The sequence below is a fragment of the Accipiter gentilis genome, chromosome 16 (genome assembly GCF_929443795.1).
Source record: "Accipiter gentilis chromosome 16, bAccGen1.1, whole genome shotgun sequence".
Classification (NCBI taxonomy): Eukaryota; Metazoa; Chordata; class Aves; order Accipitriformes; family Accipitridae; genus Astur; species Astur gentilis.
This window is the reverse complement of record NC_064895.1, coordinates 907598-923409: the sequence shown is the minus strand read 5'-3', so window position 1 is coordinate 923409 and position 15812 is coordinate 907598. Positions and strand designations below refer to the sequence as shown.

Here is a 15812-nt window from a genome sequence, read left to right as displayed (position 1 = left end):
TCAGGGTTGGTTTAGGTATTTTATGGGCTTTTTAAACAGAGAAGTGGTTCCCCAAGTGTTGCAGCAGGATGTTGCGATGAGCTGAGAGCAAGTGGTCCGGGTAGACTCCCTAGGGCACCACTTTAGTGTTAAAAATTCAGAATTAAAATGCTTCAATAAACTCACCATTTACTCATGGTGGCAAACACGAATCATGCTCCAACCCTCCAGTGCTCAGCCCCTGGGGAAGGGGAACATGGCTCCCACAGCCCCACAGGCACCCCTGGTCCCGACACCTTCATTTCCCAGCACAACAGGGAGGAATAAAGTACATATAATCTGATTTTTTCTCCTCCAAGTTTCTCCTGTAAAGTAACTATCAAAGTTTACCCTCCTCACTTCACCTCCGAGAGCACAGCGCAGCTCTCCCAGAGGATCCCTGGGTGAGGAACGTGCACGTGGAGTATGATGCAGCTCAGTGCATCATCAAGATCCAAAAAAACCCCAGACAAGGGCAGAGGCAGGGGTGTGAAGGGTGGGCTGGGAGCAGCGAGCGGGATTGGAGGGGGCAGGCTGCACTCGGAGGTAAAACCCACACAGAACTCATCAGAATGAGGGTTTAACAAGGCATCGTCAGAGACAAGGTGACATTACTGTTCTCAGAGGTGGGACGGGAACCGTACATCATGCCGAAAACAAGCATGGGAACAAAACCACCAGCAGCAGCACCCCCAAACTCCACCCTGATGCACCCTCCCTGTTTAGGGAGGACCCCAAAGGAGCAGGGCCAACCCCTTGCGCTCCTTCAATGATCCCATCCACAAGTGTGCAACACACACACACCTTCCAGCACGCGGTGAGCCATTTATTTCTATGAATACATGACGGTGCGTGCGGGGATGCTGTTGCCACCAAGAGCGAGCCGTGCCGAACAGAGAGCAGGTGCTGCCCATGGGGGTCCTGCCTGGTGCCCCGCTGCCAGCACATCCTCACACCTCCTCCTAAAATTTGTATATACACACGCGTACATAAAATCAACAACGAAATGGTGAGTTGATGGTGCAAAACCAAAGCAAAGGAAGAGCTCGGGTGAGTTATTGCATGGCAGACGGGAGGGAAACCATCTGCTCAGGGGCATGGAGCGTTCTGCACTCTGAGCAGAGCTACTCCGGAGAGGGAGGGAAACATTTCCTCCGCTCACATGAATTACAGCCCCACAAAGTGTTGGCTTTTGAGGTGTTCCCACCCTCTTCCCCTCTACAGCACTGATGCATCTTAAAAATTATAGATAAGAAAGGAAAAATACACCTCCATGTGTTGAAGGGATGCCCCACATCCACCCGAAGCACTGGGAACCGCAGACACACAAGGTCTGCGCTGTCTGTGGGGTGTCGTGCTGGGGCAGCCATAGCAGTGTGCAGGTGTTCACGCCAAGCGAAGGTGCCAGCCTGCACTTTTACACAACGTACAGGCTTGCTATGCGCACTTAAGGTGAGTTTTTCCACCAGACTTCCAGCTGACACATCCCACAGGACTTCTCTGGGTCCGACAACACTTTCTCTTGACTTCCTGCCCCAGGTCCTTCGACGAAGGAGGGTTTCCCTGTTCTCCCCACACCCAGAAAGCCTTCCTTTCCCAGAGTCTGCCCCAATGCAAAAAAAGGGGAAAAAAAAAAAACAGGTTAATCCAACAGCTGGGATATAATTTGCCATTAAAGGGGGATCACTCATCTCACGAGGCCAAAATTGAGGGGATAGCGCATGGGAGGAGCCACCAAGCAGGCGTTGTGGGCAGAGACACAACATGGAGACGTCTGTGAGTGGCACTGGTGGATCCCTGCTGCCCTGCACCAGCCCAGGTGGAAGAGCAGAGCAGGATGAAAACTGGGACGGTGTCCGGGTAGGGGAATCCGGCACCCATGAGTCCCAAACCAAGCGGTCAACCTCATCCCCAGTGCTGCCACGAGGAAGCGGTGACGAAGGGAGCCAAATGCCAGTGCAGAAGAGCCCTGGTGCCTTGTCTTTTGCTTAACTAAGGAGCAACACGTACTCCTTCAGGCAGGTGGGCAAGGGCAGCTGCTTCACCGCCTCCGGCAGGAACCGCACGCCCAGGCTGCGGCGTACGGCGTAACGCGACAGCGTCTGTAGGGTACCAGGGGCTGAGCAGAGCAGCGTGAGCTTTTCGCAGAGCTGCTGATCCCTGGTCACCTCCCAGGGCATGCTGCCGTTTTTTCTCAGCTCAAAATGTCCAATAGCTCGATGGAGAAGATCGAAGCAGGAATCCTCGCGCTCCGTACCCAATCCCCGAACCAGCAACGCCACCAACCGTGAGATGGGGGTTTGGCCTTTCAAATTAACCACCCGAACCTCCGCCCCGAAGTCGAGCAGGATGCTGACGCTCTCCAGGTTACCCTTCATGGCCGCCCAGCTGAGCGGCGTGTCGTTGTTGTAATCGCGGGCATTCACCAAGGCACCGTTCTCCAGCAGCGACCGCACACACTCAGCGTTGTTCTTGAAGGCGGCCCAGTGGAGCGGGGTGTCCTTATTGCCGTCCAGAGCGTTTGGGTTGGCTCCGTACTCCAGGAGGATTTCCACACAGGTTTCATCCTTTTCCGCTGCATAGTGAAGGGCTGTGCGGTTGTAGCCATCCAGGGCATTGACCTGCAGAAGAAAGGGAGGGAGAAGAAAGGATTTAGGGGTCACTGAGGTACCCCAGCTCCTGCCAGCATCAGGAGAAGCTCTGCCGGCGCCACACAAAACTGTTTCCACATCACAAATTTAGCGGATGGGAAAATGAGGCAGGTAGTGAGGAGTACGACCTCCCAGCAGCCAGAATGAGCTGCCAAAGATTGGGCAATATATAGGTTTCAATTCTTCCCTCAGGTTTCCAGTGCAAAACTACCCTCCCTCCCCAGAGAAGCAGGCACCCCCAAGGTCCTGGGCCCAAACATTTTGCTCCCTACTGGGACGATAAACCTTCGCCTGGGCCCATTTTGCCCTGCGAGGGGGCACAAAACCAGCACTGCTTGAAACAGTTGGCTCAAATCTCAGCTGTTTATCAGCACCCACTGCCACCTCCCAACCCTTTTCAAAGTGACCTTTGCATATATAATGTTGTTTTGTTCTTTAAAAGCCTTTACCTCTGCTCCCTTCTGCAGCAGCAGCTCGACGCAGTCAGCGTCAGCCACCATACAGGCGCAGTGCAGCGGTTTCAGGGTGCCGTGCATGCAGTTCACGTCCGCGCCCTGCGAGAGCACAGGAAACCGCAGCCAGGATTAGCAAACCCACCCGTTCTTGGCCCTTTTCCACCCCCAAGCCAGCAGCTGATGCGCCTCAATTTGCATCGTTAGAAAAGATTTATTAATAGATATCCAGCATAATGCTTCCGCGCAAGCCCTGGGGTTTGTTTTCAGGCTGGGAACGTCAGCTGCACAGAGCTTGCCACTGGGCAAAAGCATTTGACAGTCCGCATCCCTGCTCCCAGGCTTGATTTTAATTAATTCATCATCACTAAACAATGCCTGAAGAAACCTGGGTGCCACAGGGGTCTGGTATAACCCGTGCAGCCGCTCTCTGTCAGCTCTCTGCTCCGGCAGGATCACGAGGAATGGCTGGTGTGAGGCCGACAGCAGGCACAATGTGGGGGGGGGGGGGGGGGGGGGGGGGGGGGGGGGGGGGGGGGGTGGGGGGGGGGGGCTGGGGGTGTTGAAAAAGCAAGTGGGGTGCTCTGCCTCTGTAAATAAACTGGCAGCCATCTAAAAGCCACCGGCAAGGTTCCAGCATGGCCAGAGCTGCCCTGGGAGCATCCTCAGGTGGGACACAGCCACAGGCTGAACCCGGGAGCTTGTCGGCTTTGAAAGGGCATCTCCAAGGAGGTTTAAGACACTCCGCGGAGCCCTCACCACCCGAAATAGCTCAGCAGCTGCCCGGATCAGCCAGGTTTAGCCAGGGCTCTCCACTGCCCTTAAGAGTGACCCGGGCAGAGGCAAACCTCCCAGACTCCCCCCTCCGCGGGGCCAAGCGGGGTACCCAGCCGCAAGAACCTCACCCCGACAGGCGCTCAAGCAGCGGGGAGGGATGCCCGCAGCCCGGCCTGGCCCTTCAGCCGCGAAACGGGGACAGACAGCCCCCCCCACCGCCCCCGCAGCACCGGGGCACCCCGCTGGCTCACGGAGGGGGTTCTCCACCTCGGCCCTCTCCCCTACAAACTCTCCGTTTCCTTCCCGAGCGTTTCGCAGCGACCCAGGGCCGGGCCGGGGGGGGGGTGGGGGGGCTCACCCTGCCGATGAGATCCTCCACGTTGTCCCGCGGGAAGGAGCGGATGGCGGCGATGGTGCGGATGAGCCGCTCCGACAGCGAGTACTTGCTCTGGATGCTCTGCATGATATACCACATAGTGTGGGTCGGCCGGCCTCCTCCTCCTTCTCCTCCTCATGCCCCGGGCGGCTCTCACCGAGCCCCCGGCGCCAGGCCCTCGCCGGGCCCCCCCGCTATGGCGGGGAGGGGCCGGAAGAGCTGCCCGGGCCGCACCGAGCGCCGCGGGGAGAAGCAGGCGGTCCCAGGGTGGGGGTCCGGAGGGTCCCGGGGGGCGTCCCAGGGGTCCGCGCAGTCTCAGCGCGGCCGCTCCAGGCCCAGCGGGAGGCGGAAACGCACCGCCACCCGGAAGTGACGGGCCTGCGGAACAGCGCATGCGCAGGAAGAGGCCTTGCCCCTCCCCCCCCTCCCCCCCCCCCCCTTTCCCCGGTCTGACCTCTCCGCCAATCCGGATCCCGGAGCCCCTCGAGGCTCCGCCTCCTCCCGGCTTTTCCGCCCCCCGCCCTCGGCGGTCCCCGCCCTCCCTTTGCTCTGCTCCAATCGCCAGCCGCTCCCGCCCGTAAGCCCCGCCCCTCCTCCCGTCTCTCCACCAATCCGCCCTCTCGCTGCGCAGCCTCTGGGTTCCGGCGGCCCCAGTGGGGAGCGCTGAGGGGGGCCCTGGGGACCCGCCCCCCCGGGCCCCGGCGTCACCATGGCAACGGGGCCTGGCGCATCCCCGGAGCGCCCCGGGCCCCGGCCCGCGGGTGCCGCCCCGGGGGGGACGGAGGGTGCCGGCTGACACCGGGGCGTCCCCGCGGGGGTGACACCGGGAGGGCCACACCGGGGTGTCCCTGCGAGGGTGACACTGGGGCGTCCCTCTGAGGGTGACAACGGGAGGGTGACACCGGGATGTCCCTGCAAGGGGTGTCCCTATGCTGGGTGACACCAGGATGTCCCTGTGAGGGTGACACTGGGATATCCCTGCAAGGGTGACACCAGGAGGGTGACACTGGAATGTCCCTCTGAGGGTGACACTGGGGTGTCCCTGCAATGGTGACACTGGGGTGTCCCTATGCTGGGTGACACCAGGATGTCCCTGTGAGGGTGACACTGGGGCATCCCTACACTCTGTGACACCGGAGTGTCCCTGTGAGGGTGACTCCAGGGCATCCCTGCGAGGGTGACAACAGGAGGTGACACCAGGGCATCCCTCTGAGGGTGACACTGGGGCATCCCTGTGAGGGTGACACCAGGAGGGTGACACCAGGGCATCCCTCTGAGGGCAACACTGGCATGTCCCTGCGATGGTGACACTGAGGTGTCCCTATGCTGGGTGACACCAGGATGTCCCTACAAGGGTGACATCAGGGTGTCTCTACACTGGGTGACACTGGGATGTCCCTGTGAGGGTGACACCGGGGCATCCCTATGCTGGGTGACACTGGGGTGTCCTTGAGCTGTGTGACACCGGGGCATCACTGTGGGGACGGGGTTTGGGTGTTTTTCTGCCTGCTGGGGACAGTCAGACAGTGGCTGAGCTGGGGACAGGTCTGTGCCCAGGTGTGACGACTCCACCTGCCGTGGACACCTGAGCGGGTTGTCACCACAGCCAGCCCTGTCACACGGGATGGCTCAGCACCCTGGGGGGTGACAGCCCAGCTTGGGGGGTGACCCAGCACCCCGAAAGGGTGACTCTCCCGTCTGAGGGTGACCCAACAGCCTGATGGGTGACAGCTGAGCTTGAGGGGTGACCCAGCCAGGTGACAGTGGGACTTGCACCCCCAAACCTGTCCCCCCAAGGGGACACCGAGCCGCCTGTGCCGTGGCACCAAACCCCCACAGTGACCATCGCTGCTGGCTCACACCACCACCAGTTAAAACCAGTGACTCCCAGTCTGGCTGCTTGCTTCCCCCAGCCAACAGTCGCTGGCCCAACCCTCGCTTGGGCTGGGAAGGGTTAAAAACATAGAGCTGAGCAGGGAGCTGGTGGGAGCTGGGGATCCATCCTGCCCGGGGGGGGGGGGTCCCAAAGAAGTGGGGGGGCATTGGGTGCCCCCATCTCCCTCACATGTGTGTCCCCCCGGTGGCTTCATCCAGCTGCAAACATCTGGTGGGAGAGTTTGGGGGGGCTGGAGGGCCCTGACTCTCAGACCAATGCCCCCCCCAGCTGCCAACGTCTGGTTGAATTGGGGTGCTGGGGGGGGGCACTGGCACCCCCCCCATTTTGTCCTGTCACCCCCTCCAGCTGCAAGCACTTGATGGGGTGTTCTGGGGGTGCAGGGGGAGCTGCATCCCCCCGCAAGATGTCAACATTTGGCACGAGTCCGGGGGGGAGGCAAAAGACCCCCCCTGCTCCCCAATGACACCCCCCAGCCACAAAGCCCCAGCCCCAGCGGGACCCCCAGGAGGGCCCCGTTCCCCCCAGTGCCCCCACAAAGCCGGACACATCGCAGGAGAGGACACTCCAGCCCCCACCCAGACACACGGGGGTGGGGGACACACACACCCCAAAACTCCCCCCAACCCAGGCTCGTCCCGCTGCCGAGCCCAGGCCCACAATGGCGCCCCCCCCCCCCCCTCCTCCCGCACCCCTTGGCCATACCCCCCCTGGGGGGGGGGAGGAATGTCCGTTCCCCATGGCGGGGTGGGGAAAACAAATTTGGGGTCGGTGGCGGGGGGTCGAAGCCCCCCGACCATAGAGCTGCGCCATCCGGCAGCCGGCGGGAGCCGAGGGCGGCCATGCGGGAAGGCCCTTCCGCTCGCGGCCTCCCCGCTCCCCGCTCCCGCTCCAGCCCACCCATCGCTCCCCACCGCCACCCCCCCGGGCCCCCCCGGCCCCCCGGCCAGGCCGGCCGCAGCGGTGAGTCGGGGCCAGGGACCCCCCCCTAAAAAGAAGGGCAGACAGCCCCCCCCCCCCCTTTTTCCCCTTCCCGGTCCCCCCCCGAGATGGCGGCGATGCTCGGGGCAGAGTCGGGGGGGGTGGAGTGTAGCCCTCCCCCCCCCAAACCTTAGGGGGCCCCTCCATGAGAGGGGTGGGGGGCATGGTGGGGGGGATGCTGTTGGGATGGGGAGGGGGATGCTTGAAGCCCCAACCCATGGCCTTGGTGCCCCCCCCCCCCCCAGCATCAAGAGGGGAAACTGAGGCATGGAGGTGTTCGGGACCCCCCTTGGGGTGCAGCCGGGACCCCCCAGGGATGCCCCCATGTCACCCCATCTCTTTGCCTGCTCCTTCTCACCGCCCCGGGCAGGGTCCCCCCGTCTGAGCGTGCTGGGACAGCGGCGATGGACACGGAGGGGGAGCCGTCCACCCGGGACCCCCGGGACCCCCAGGACGCTGAGCTGCCGGAGGGGACCTCCGCAGGTGAGCCCCCCAAAGCGGCACCTGGCCACAGTGAGGGGCTCGGCCGAGGTGTTCCCACGCGGCATGTCCCTGTGGCATTGTGGGGAGTGGGGTGGGGAGTCCTTTTTGGGGGTCCCCCCGTGGACCTGCCCTGACCCAGCTATGTGGGGATACACTGACCTTGCGGCATGGGGATCCCCCAATTCTGGAGGGTGGGGGGGACCCTGATCCTGGAGTGTGTGGGTGTCCCACTCCCATGGTATGGGGATATCCTGATCCCAGGATATGGGGTGTTCCAGGGATGTGAGGTTATCCTATTCCCATGGCATGGGGATACCACAATCCCACAGCACAGGGATACCCCAGTCCTGGGGTGTAGGGATGTCCCATTCCCATGACATGGGTGTACCCCAATCCCAGCGTGTGGGGGTACCACAATTCCACAGCACGGGGTTACCCCAGTCTTGGGGTGCAGGGATGTGCTATTCCCATGGCAGGGGGGTATCCTGATAGCTTGGCGTGGGGATGCCCTGATCCTATAAGGAGAAGATGCTCCAGTCCTGGGGTGCAGGTGTCCTGGTCTCATAGCATGGGGATACCCCGATCCCAGCGTGTGGGGATGTGTCAGTCCCTCGGAGTGGGGATACCCCCTTCTCCCGGCGTAGGGATACCCCAATCCCTGGGTACAGGGATACCCCAACCCCACAGCATGGGGATGCCCCGATCCTGAGGTGCAGGGTTGTCCTGACTGCACAGTGTGGGGTTGCCCCAGATTGGGGGTTCAGGAATGTCCCATTTCTGTGGCACAGGTATGTTCCAATCCTGGGGTGCAGGGGTACCTCATTCCTGTGGCATTGTGATACCCTGATCTGGGGGTGTAGGGATGTCCTGATCACACAACATGGGAATGCCCTGATTTGGGGGTACAGGGATGCCCCATTGCTGTGGCCTGGGGACATTCTGATCCTGGGGTGCAGGGATGTCCTGATCACACAGCATGGAGATGCTCTGATCTCGGGGTGCAGGGATGCCGTGCTCCCACACCATGGAGATGGTCCCAGTCATGGGGTGCAGGGATGTCCCAACCCCACAGTGTGGGGATGCCCCGATCTCGGGGTGCAGGCATGCCCCGATCCTGGGGTGCAGAGATGTCCTGATCCCATGTCATGGGGATGCTCCGATCCTGGGGTGCAGGATCCTGCACCATGGGGTTTCCTGGTACCCCAACTCCAGCCATGGTTTGCAGAGGGAATTTGGGCTCTGAGTCCCCCTCGGTGGTGCCATCCGCACGCATCCTGCCCAGTGCGTGAACCTCCTCCTGCCCCCCGAGCCCGGACACTTGTCCTTGGGGTGGGATGGGGCGGGTTGGTGGGGACACACAGTGGGGGTTGAGCTGGGAGTTAAACCGGGGCTTGGGAGCGGGACAGGGGTTTCTCTGCTGTCCCCAAACCAGAGAGGGGACAGGGAAGCTGGAAAAGGGATGGAGGGGGGGCAGCAGGGATGGGGAAGGGACAGAGGGGCTGGAGAAGGGGAAGAGGGAATGGAGCAGGTATCAATGGGATGGAGAAGGGGACGAGGGGATGGAGAAGGGACAGAGGGGACAGAGAGATGAAGAAGGGGCAAAAGGGATGGAGAAGGGGCAAAAAGGGTGGAGAAGGGACTGACTGGACAGAGAAGGTGCCAATGGGATGGGAAAGGCTCAGTGGGACACAGCCCTGGGCCCATCCCCTTGCCCTCGGTGCCACCCGTCCCCACGCCATCCCACCGGTGCCCAGCTCTCCTCTCCCCGCAGCCCACCCCAGCCCACCAGCCTCCGGCAGTGAGCCACCTGGCCGCCCGGCGAGGCCGCGACGGAAAGCGCCGGCACGTCGACCGGCCAAAACGCCGGGACACCCGGGGGGCCTGGGACCACTGAAGGAGCTGCTGGGGCTGCGGGGGGGTCGCCTGCGCCCCACCATCTGCAGCGAGTGCGGGAAGGGTTTCAGCCGCAGCTCGGACCTGGCACGTCACCAGATCACCCACACCGGTGAGAAGCCCTACACCTGCGGCGCCTGTGGCAAAGGCTTCAGCCAAAACTCCAACCTGGTCACCCACCAACGTATCCACACTGGTGAAAAGCCCTACGCCTGCGGCGCTTGCGGCAAACGGTTCAGTGAGAGCTCGGCCCTCATCCAGCATCAGCGGACCCACACCGGCGAGAAACCCTATAGCTGTGGCGAGTGCGGGAAACGCTTCAGCGTCAGCTCCAACCTCATCCGTCACCGCCGCACCCACACCGACGAGAAGCCCTACATCTGTGGGGAGTGCGGGGACGGCTTTCGCCACAAGTCCCAGCTCCATCGGCATCAGAAGCTTCACGCTGCGTGATGGGGATGGGGACACCGGGATGGGGACAGGGATGCCGGGATGGAGATAGAGGGATGGGGATGCAAGGGTGGGGATGGGTTTTGGGGTGCATCCCCAGCAAGGGGGACTGGCATTGCCCTGGCAAGGGCTGGGGACTGCAGCAGCTGGGAACGGGGCTGGGTGCTCCCACAGCGGAGCTGGGGTTCAGCACCTGCACCCCCAAAGCCAAGGAGGGTTGTGGGGGGGTGGGTACAGGGTTGGGGCACACGGGTCTGCCGACGAGATCAATAAAAGGTCCCTGAGCAGCGGAGTTTCCTGAGCATCATCCTGCCATGCGGTTCCAGGGACACCCCCGGCAGCGTCACCCCTAGGGGACGAGGCAACGGTCGTGGCGGTGGTGGCACGATTCCAGTGACGCCAACACCACCGTGGAAAGGTTTTTCCCATCCTCCTGGTCGGGGCTGGAGCGGAGCTGGGTGCTGCAGCGCCAGGTGCCCCGCGGGGACGGCTCCCACGCCGGCTGCCGCCACGTGCCCGCACGCGCCACCCAACCTCCCCAGGGCAGGGATGGGGACGGGGACCCGCTGCTCCCCACCCTTGCACCCCCAGACCCTCCTGCGGGCTGCAGGGTCTCAGCGGGGCAGTGGTGGTGGGGTGCAGAAGGAGATGCCGAAGGCACCCCAAAACCCTGACACCCAGGGCCGGTACCGAGCTGGGCTCAATCCCGTTAATGAAGGCGCCGGCCTCGTTGCATAATTTCCAACCATTTTTTTGCCGGAGTGGGGCGGGGTGGGGGGGAATGCACGGGGTTGGAGCCAGAGCCATTACACGAAGTGGGGGGGTTAGGGGGGCTCTGGCTGCTCATTTCCCCCCACCCCGTCCCCCCATCTCCTCCAAAAATGAGCCTTGTGTACTCCCCCCAAATCCTCCTGCCCGGGAATGTTTTTCAAGCGGAGCAGGGGGAAAAAAAAAAAAACCAAACCAAATCCATGATTCCCCGTCACCGAAGGGGCCGAGCCCCCTCATCCTCCCCACCAGGATCCATTGCTCGGCTGTGGGGTTTGAAGGTGTCGTGGTTGGGGACCCCCCCTTCCAAGGTTTCACCCCTATTTTTGCTCGCCGAGTGGAAAAAAGCATCCGGCTCGCGGCGAGGCGGCAGCAGGGCCGGGGGAATGGGATGACGCTGGGACCTTCCTGTTCCCGGCCTCCCCCGAACGCCAGCCTCGCGCTCGGGGGCCAGCGCCAGCCCTCGCACCCCCAAACCCCTCACCAGGGACCCCCCAAACCCTTCGCCATCCCCTCCCAGACCCCATCGCGCCACCCCATCCTTCGGCCTCGGAGAGGTGAGTAGAAGGCCGGCGGGTGTTGCGGGAAGGGGGGGGGAACGACACACATGGATGAGCCACTGTCCTTGGGGTTGGCTGGGGGGGGGGCAGGAGATTGGGAAGCCCCCCCAAAAAAATGGACACCCCCCCCATCTTGGGTTGGGGCTGGGGGGAGCTGCTGGGGGGGGCAGGGAAGCAGTGGTGGATGGGGGGGGTCCTAGTCCTTTGGCTTTTCTTTGTGCCTTGCGGCCCCAGCACTGCAGCCCCCACCCCAAAAATAAATGGGGGGGGGGGAACTGAGGGAGGGAGAGGGGATGGAGGGGCAAAGGTGGGGGGCTGGGGGCTGCATCGGCCTTGCAGCACCCGTGACCCCTCCCAGGGCAATGTGCAAGACCCCTTACTCCCCCAGATGCAGGTGGGGGGCTTGGCGTTCCTCCCCTGGACCCATTTGCCCCCCCCAGAATGGGCCAGTTCACGTGGGAAGTGGCTCCAGCCCCTCTTTCTCACTCTCCACCAATTTGGGGGGGCCCAGTTTAGGGTCAAAGGACACATGGGGGTCTGGCAGGATTGCTGTGCCATGCCTCAGTTTCCCCCACCGTGGGGTGCGGGGGTGGCACTGGGCTGGAAATTCATCTTTTTCAGCCCATTTAGACCCCAAAGTGCCACAGTGCCCCCCCCAAAACCCCTGAGCAGGGTCCCGAGTGCTGGCAGGCAGAGCTGGGGGTCTCGAGTGTGGGGAGGGGTCCCTGGGAGAGTACTGGCACCCCCCTGACACCCTGGGGGGGGTATTTGGGTGCTGTGTGCCTTGAGCACCTGGGGTGGGGGTGAGGCAAGTTCCTTGGGCGTCACTGGGCATCTTTGGGGTGCACTGCGCAACGTGGGGGGTGCACTGGGCAGCTCTGGGGGTGCACTGGGCAGCTTTGGTTGGGCACTGGGAAACCTGGGGGGTGCACTAGGCAGCTTTGGGGGGGGTGCATCCCTTTGGGGTGCCCCAGGCATTTGAGGGGGTCACGGACACCTTTGGGGTGCACCACACTCCATGGCAGGAGGGGCAGGTGGCTTTGGGGTGCACCGGGCACCAATGGGGCACCCTGGGTGGGGGTGACGGTGGGCACCTTCAGGGTGCACTGGGCATGCTGAATGGGGGGTGCAGGCATTTTTGGGGTGCACCAGGCTTCCTGGAGGGCTGTGGGCATCTTCAGATGCAGCGGGCACCTCCAGGGCTCCCTAAGGGAGGACTGTGAGCAACTTCGGGGTGCACAGGGCACCCTGGGGGGCATGTAGGCAACTTTGGGGTACACTGAGCATCTTTGGGGGGGTACAGGCAACGCTAGGGCACCCTGGGAGGGGGGTACAGGCACCTTTAGGGTGCAGCTGGCAGCCTGGGGGGAATGCAGGGACTTTTTGGGGTGCACTAGGCACCCCAGGAGAAGGGTACAGGCACGGCAGGGGTGTACCGGCCATCCTGAGGAGGGGTGCAGGTTCTTTTGGGGTGCACCGGGCATCTTTGGGGAGGTAGAGGCAGCAACGGAGCACCCTGGGAGGGGGGTACAGGCGCTTCTGGGGTGCAGTGGTCATCGTGGGGGGGGATGCAGGCACTTTTAGGGTGCACGAGGCACCCTGGGAGGGGGGGTACAGGCACCGCTGGGGTGCCCCGAGCACCCTGGAGAGGAGGGTGCAGCCACTTTTGGGGTGCATTGGGCACCCCAGGAGAGCAGTACAGGCACCTTAGGGGTGAATTAGGAATCCGGGGGGGGGGGGGGTGCAGGCAGCTTTAGGGTGCCCTAGGCACCCCCGGAGGGGGGGGACAGGCACGTTTGGGGTGCAGCGAGCATCCGGGAGGGGGGGGGGGGAGGGTGCTTTTGGGGGGCTGCGGGCACCCTGGCGACGCACACCCGCAGCCGGGGGGGGTCGCTCCGCGATGTCGTGGGGGTCTCTGCGGCTCGCCCCCCCCCTCCCCTCGGCGGGGGCCGGGCCCGCGCGGAGCCGCCGCCCCCTCGGGCCGGGCGGGCGGCGGAAGCGGCGGAGGCGCCGCCGCGCCGGGGCCGGTGAGCGCGGGGGGGACACGGGGACGGGGAGGGGGGGGGCAGCGGCGGGGCCGCCCCCCTCCCGGTCCCGGGGATGCTCGGGGGTCCCCGCGCCTCCCCCCCCCCCCTCAATCGGGTGCCCTCCGCCGGTTCCCTCCGGCCAAAATGGCCCCGGCCGCCGCCCGGCACCGGCTCCCCCCCCCCCCCCCCCCGGGCTGTGAGGGCTCAGTGACCCCCCCGGAACGGATCCACCCCCTCCCCCGGTGCTGCAGGACCCCCGAACGGAGCGGGGGGGGGACGGGGGACGGGGACACGAGTCGTCCGGGAGCAAAACGGCGGGGGGAGCACCCCGGGGAGGGGGGATGCGCAAGGGCTAAGGGGAGGTTGCAGCCCCCCCCCCCCAGTCCTGGGGGGGGTGGGGGGCAGATCCATAGGGTGGGGGACAAGTGCCCCCCCGCGCAGCTGCAGGGCCATAACCACCCGTGTCCGTGTGCCCCCCCCCCAGATCTCGGGAGCCAACGCCAGGGCAGAGCAGCAGGGCCAAGTCCAGAGAAGCAGCGGGACCCCCAGACCCCCCCGGGAGCCCAGGTAATGCGGCGGAATGGGGTCCCGGAGGGATTTAGGGGGGGCGCACGAAGGGATTTGGGGTCACACAGAGGGAATTGGAGGGGGGCATGAAGGGATTTGGGGTCGCACAAAGGGATTTTGGGGTAGCACAAGGGGAGGGGTGGCACGGTGGGATTTAGGGGCGGCATGATGGGACCTGGGGTGGCACAAGGGGATTTGGGGCAGCAGAGAGGGACATGGGGCAGCATAAGGGGATTTGGGATGGCATGAAGGGACCTGGGGTTCACAAAGGGACCTGGGCCCCCCCCAGCAGCTCTGAGCCCAGCTCCCACATGCTCCGGTGTGGCCCGAGCACACAGGAACTGGCCATGGCGCAACAGGAAACGAGATGCAAATTGTCATCAGGGAGGAGGAATTCAGGATGAGTTTCTGGAGCCTGAGGCGGGGGGGGGGAGGGGGGTGGTGGGGGTGGTCCCGTGTCAGCTGGGGTAGCTCAGGGCTTCCCACTGCCCTGCAGGACACCAGGGTCCACCGGCCGCCCCCATGGAGCAGGAGGAGCCCTGCGTGGTGGAGCTGCACGACTCGGATGAGGGGGACATGGTCCGGAGGGTCTACATCGGTGAGGAGGGGGTGAGGGTGGGCTGGGGAGGGGGAACCCAGCTCTGGAGGCGGGGGGGGGGGCGCCTGTCCCCGGGGTGGGGGGGTGCTAGCCCCCTCCCCAGCCTCTCTACCCACCCCTGCAGCCGACGACGGCATCGTGAGTGATTGCGAGGACGAGGTCCTGCCCCACGAGATCATCCAGACCGTCATCCCCCACAGCCCCCTAGCTCCCAAAAGCAAGAAACGAGGAGGGCAGCCCAGCTCCGGTGCCGCAACGTCGGCGGGGGGCTACGGTGAGGAGGAAGAGGGGGAAGGCGTGGGGGGACGGCACCGGGGTGGCCGTCAGCGCCCCTTTATCTGCAATGAGTGCGGGAAGAGCTTCAGCCACTGGTCGAAGCTGCTGCGGCATCAGCGGACTCACACCGGGGAACGGCCCAGCACCTGCGGGGAGTGTGGCAAGAGCTTCAGCCAAAACTCGCACCTGGTTCAGCACCGTCGGACGCACACCGGGGAGAAGCCGTATCGCTGCGGGGACTGCGGCAAGAGCTTCAGCTGGAGCTCCAACCTCATCCAACACCAGCGCATCCACACCGGGGAGAAACCCTACACCTGCGGGCAGTGCGGCAAGAGCTTCACCCAAAGCAAGAACCTCATCAAGCACCAACGCACCCACTCGGGCGCCCGGCCCCACCGCTGTGGGCAGTGTGGCCGCGGCTTCGCCCAGAGCACCAACCTGCTGAAGCATCAGCGGGTTCACGCTGCCCGCGGCCAGCCCTCACCCTGCCCGGAGTGCGGGCAGAGCTGCCGCGACGGGGCCGAGCTGGAGCGTCACCGGGCGCAGGCTCATGGCCACGAGCCCTACATCTGCGTGGAGTGCGGGGAGAGCTTCGCCAAGAGTGCCACACTCAACCGCCACAAGCGCGTCCACAAGCCCCTCTTTGTCCGCTGAGACCAGCTGAGGGGACATGAGGGGGGACGCACGGACTGCGCTGCAGGCAGGGGGACGAGGCGACGCCACACCAGGGGACGTACAGACTGCGCTGCGGGCAGGGGGACGAGGTGACACCAAGCCACGCCGGACACCGTTGTGGTTTGTGTGGCCCCCAACGGACACAGGCTGGACCTCGGTGACCCCCCTGTAGGGGATGGACCCTATAGATGTATATACTGGGGTTGGGGGTGGGGGGCGACGGGACGGACACATGTAGGGTAGAAGCCATGGGGCACCACCAGGCAGACCCCGCGCTGGGGGAGCGGAGCGCGGCTGGATGGGGCCTTGGCCATGGAATAAAGTTGTTCTGTTTGGGGGAAGGTGGATTATTTTGTATCAGGGGGG

At 64.1% G+C, this 15812-nt stretch overlaps 3 protein-coding genes across 3 annotated transcripts; 2 read left to right on the top strand and 1 right to left on the bottom strand.

The window, feature by feature from the left end:
- Positions 1–823: 823 nt before the first annotated feature.
- Positions 824–4658, bottom strand: ASB8 (ankyrin repeat and SOCS box containing 8). Its single transcript, XM_049818892.1, has 3 exons — positions 4257–4658; positions 3119–3223; positions 824–2639 (listed from the first exon to the last, which is right to left on the bottom strand). Exons 1-3 carry the CDS (start codon positions 4371–4373, stop codon positions 2007–2009), a joined length of 855 nt encoding a protein of 284 aa, XP_049674849.1. The 5' UTR covers positions 4374–4658; the 3' UTR covers positions 824–2006.
- Positions 4659–6974: 2316 nt separating this feature from the next.
- On the top strand, positions 6975–10285 carry LOC126046464 (zinc finger protein 853-like). Its single transcript, XM_049818891.1, has 3 exons — positions 6975–7131; positions 7520–7632; positions 9404–10285. The coding sequence occupies exons 2-3, from the start codon at positions 7554–7556 to the stop codon at positions 9976–9978; spliced, it is 654 nt and encodes a 217-aa protein (XP_049674848.1). The 5' UTR covers positions 6975–7131; positions 7520–7553; the 3' UTR covers positions 9979–10285.
- A 2990-nt stretch (positions 10286–13275) lies between these two features.
- On the top strand, positions 13276–15778 carry LOC126046463 (zinc finger protein 629-like). Its single transcript, XM_049818890.1, has 4 exons — positions 13276–13330; positions 13815–13897; positions 14394–14495; positions 14620–15778. Exons 3-4 carry the CDS (start codon positions 14420–14422, stop codon positions 15423–15425), a joined length of 882 nt encoding a protein of 293 aa, XP_049674847.1. The 5' UTR covers positions 13276–13330; positions 13815–13897; positions 14394–14419; the 3' UTR covers positions 15426–15778.
- The last annotated feature ends 34 nt before the right edge of the window (positions 15779–15812 follow it).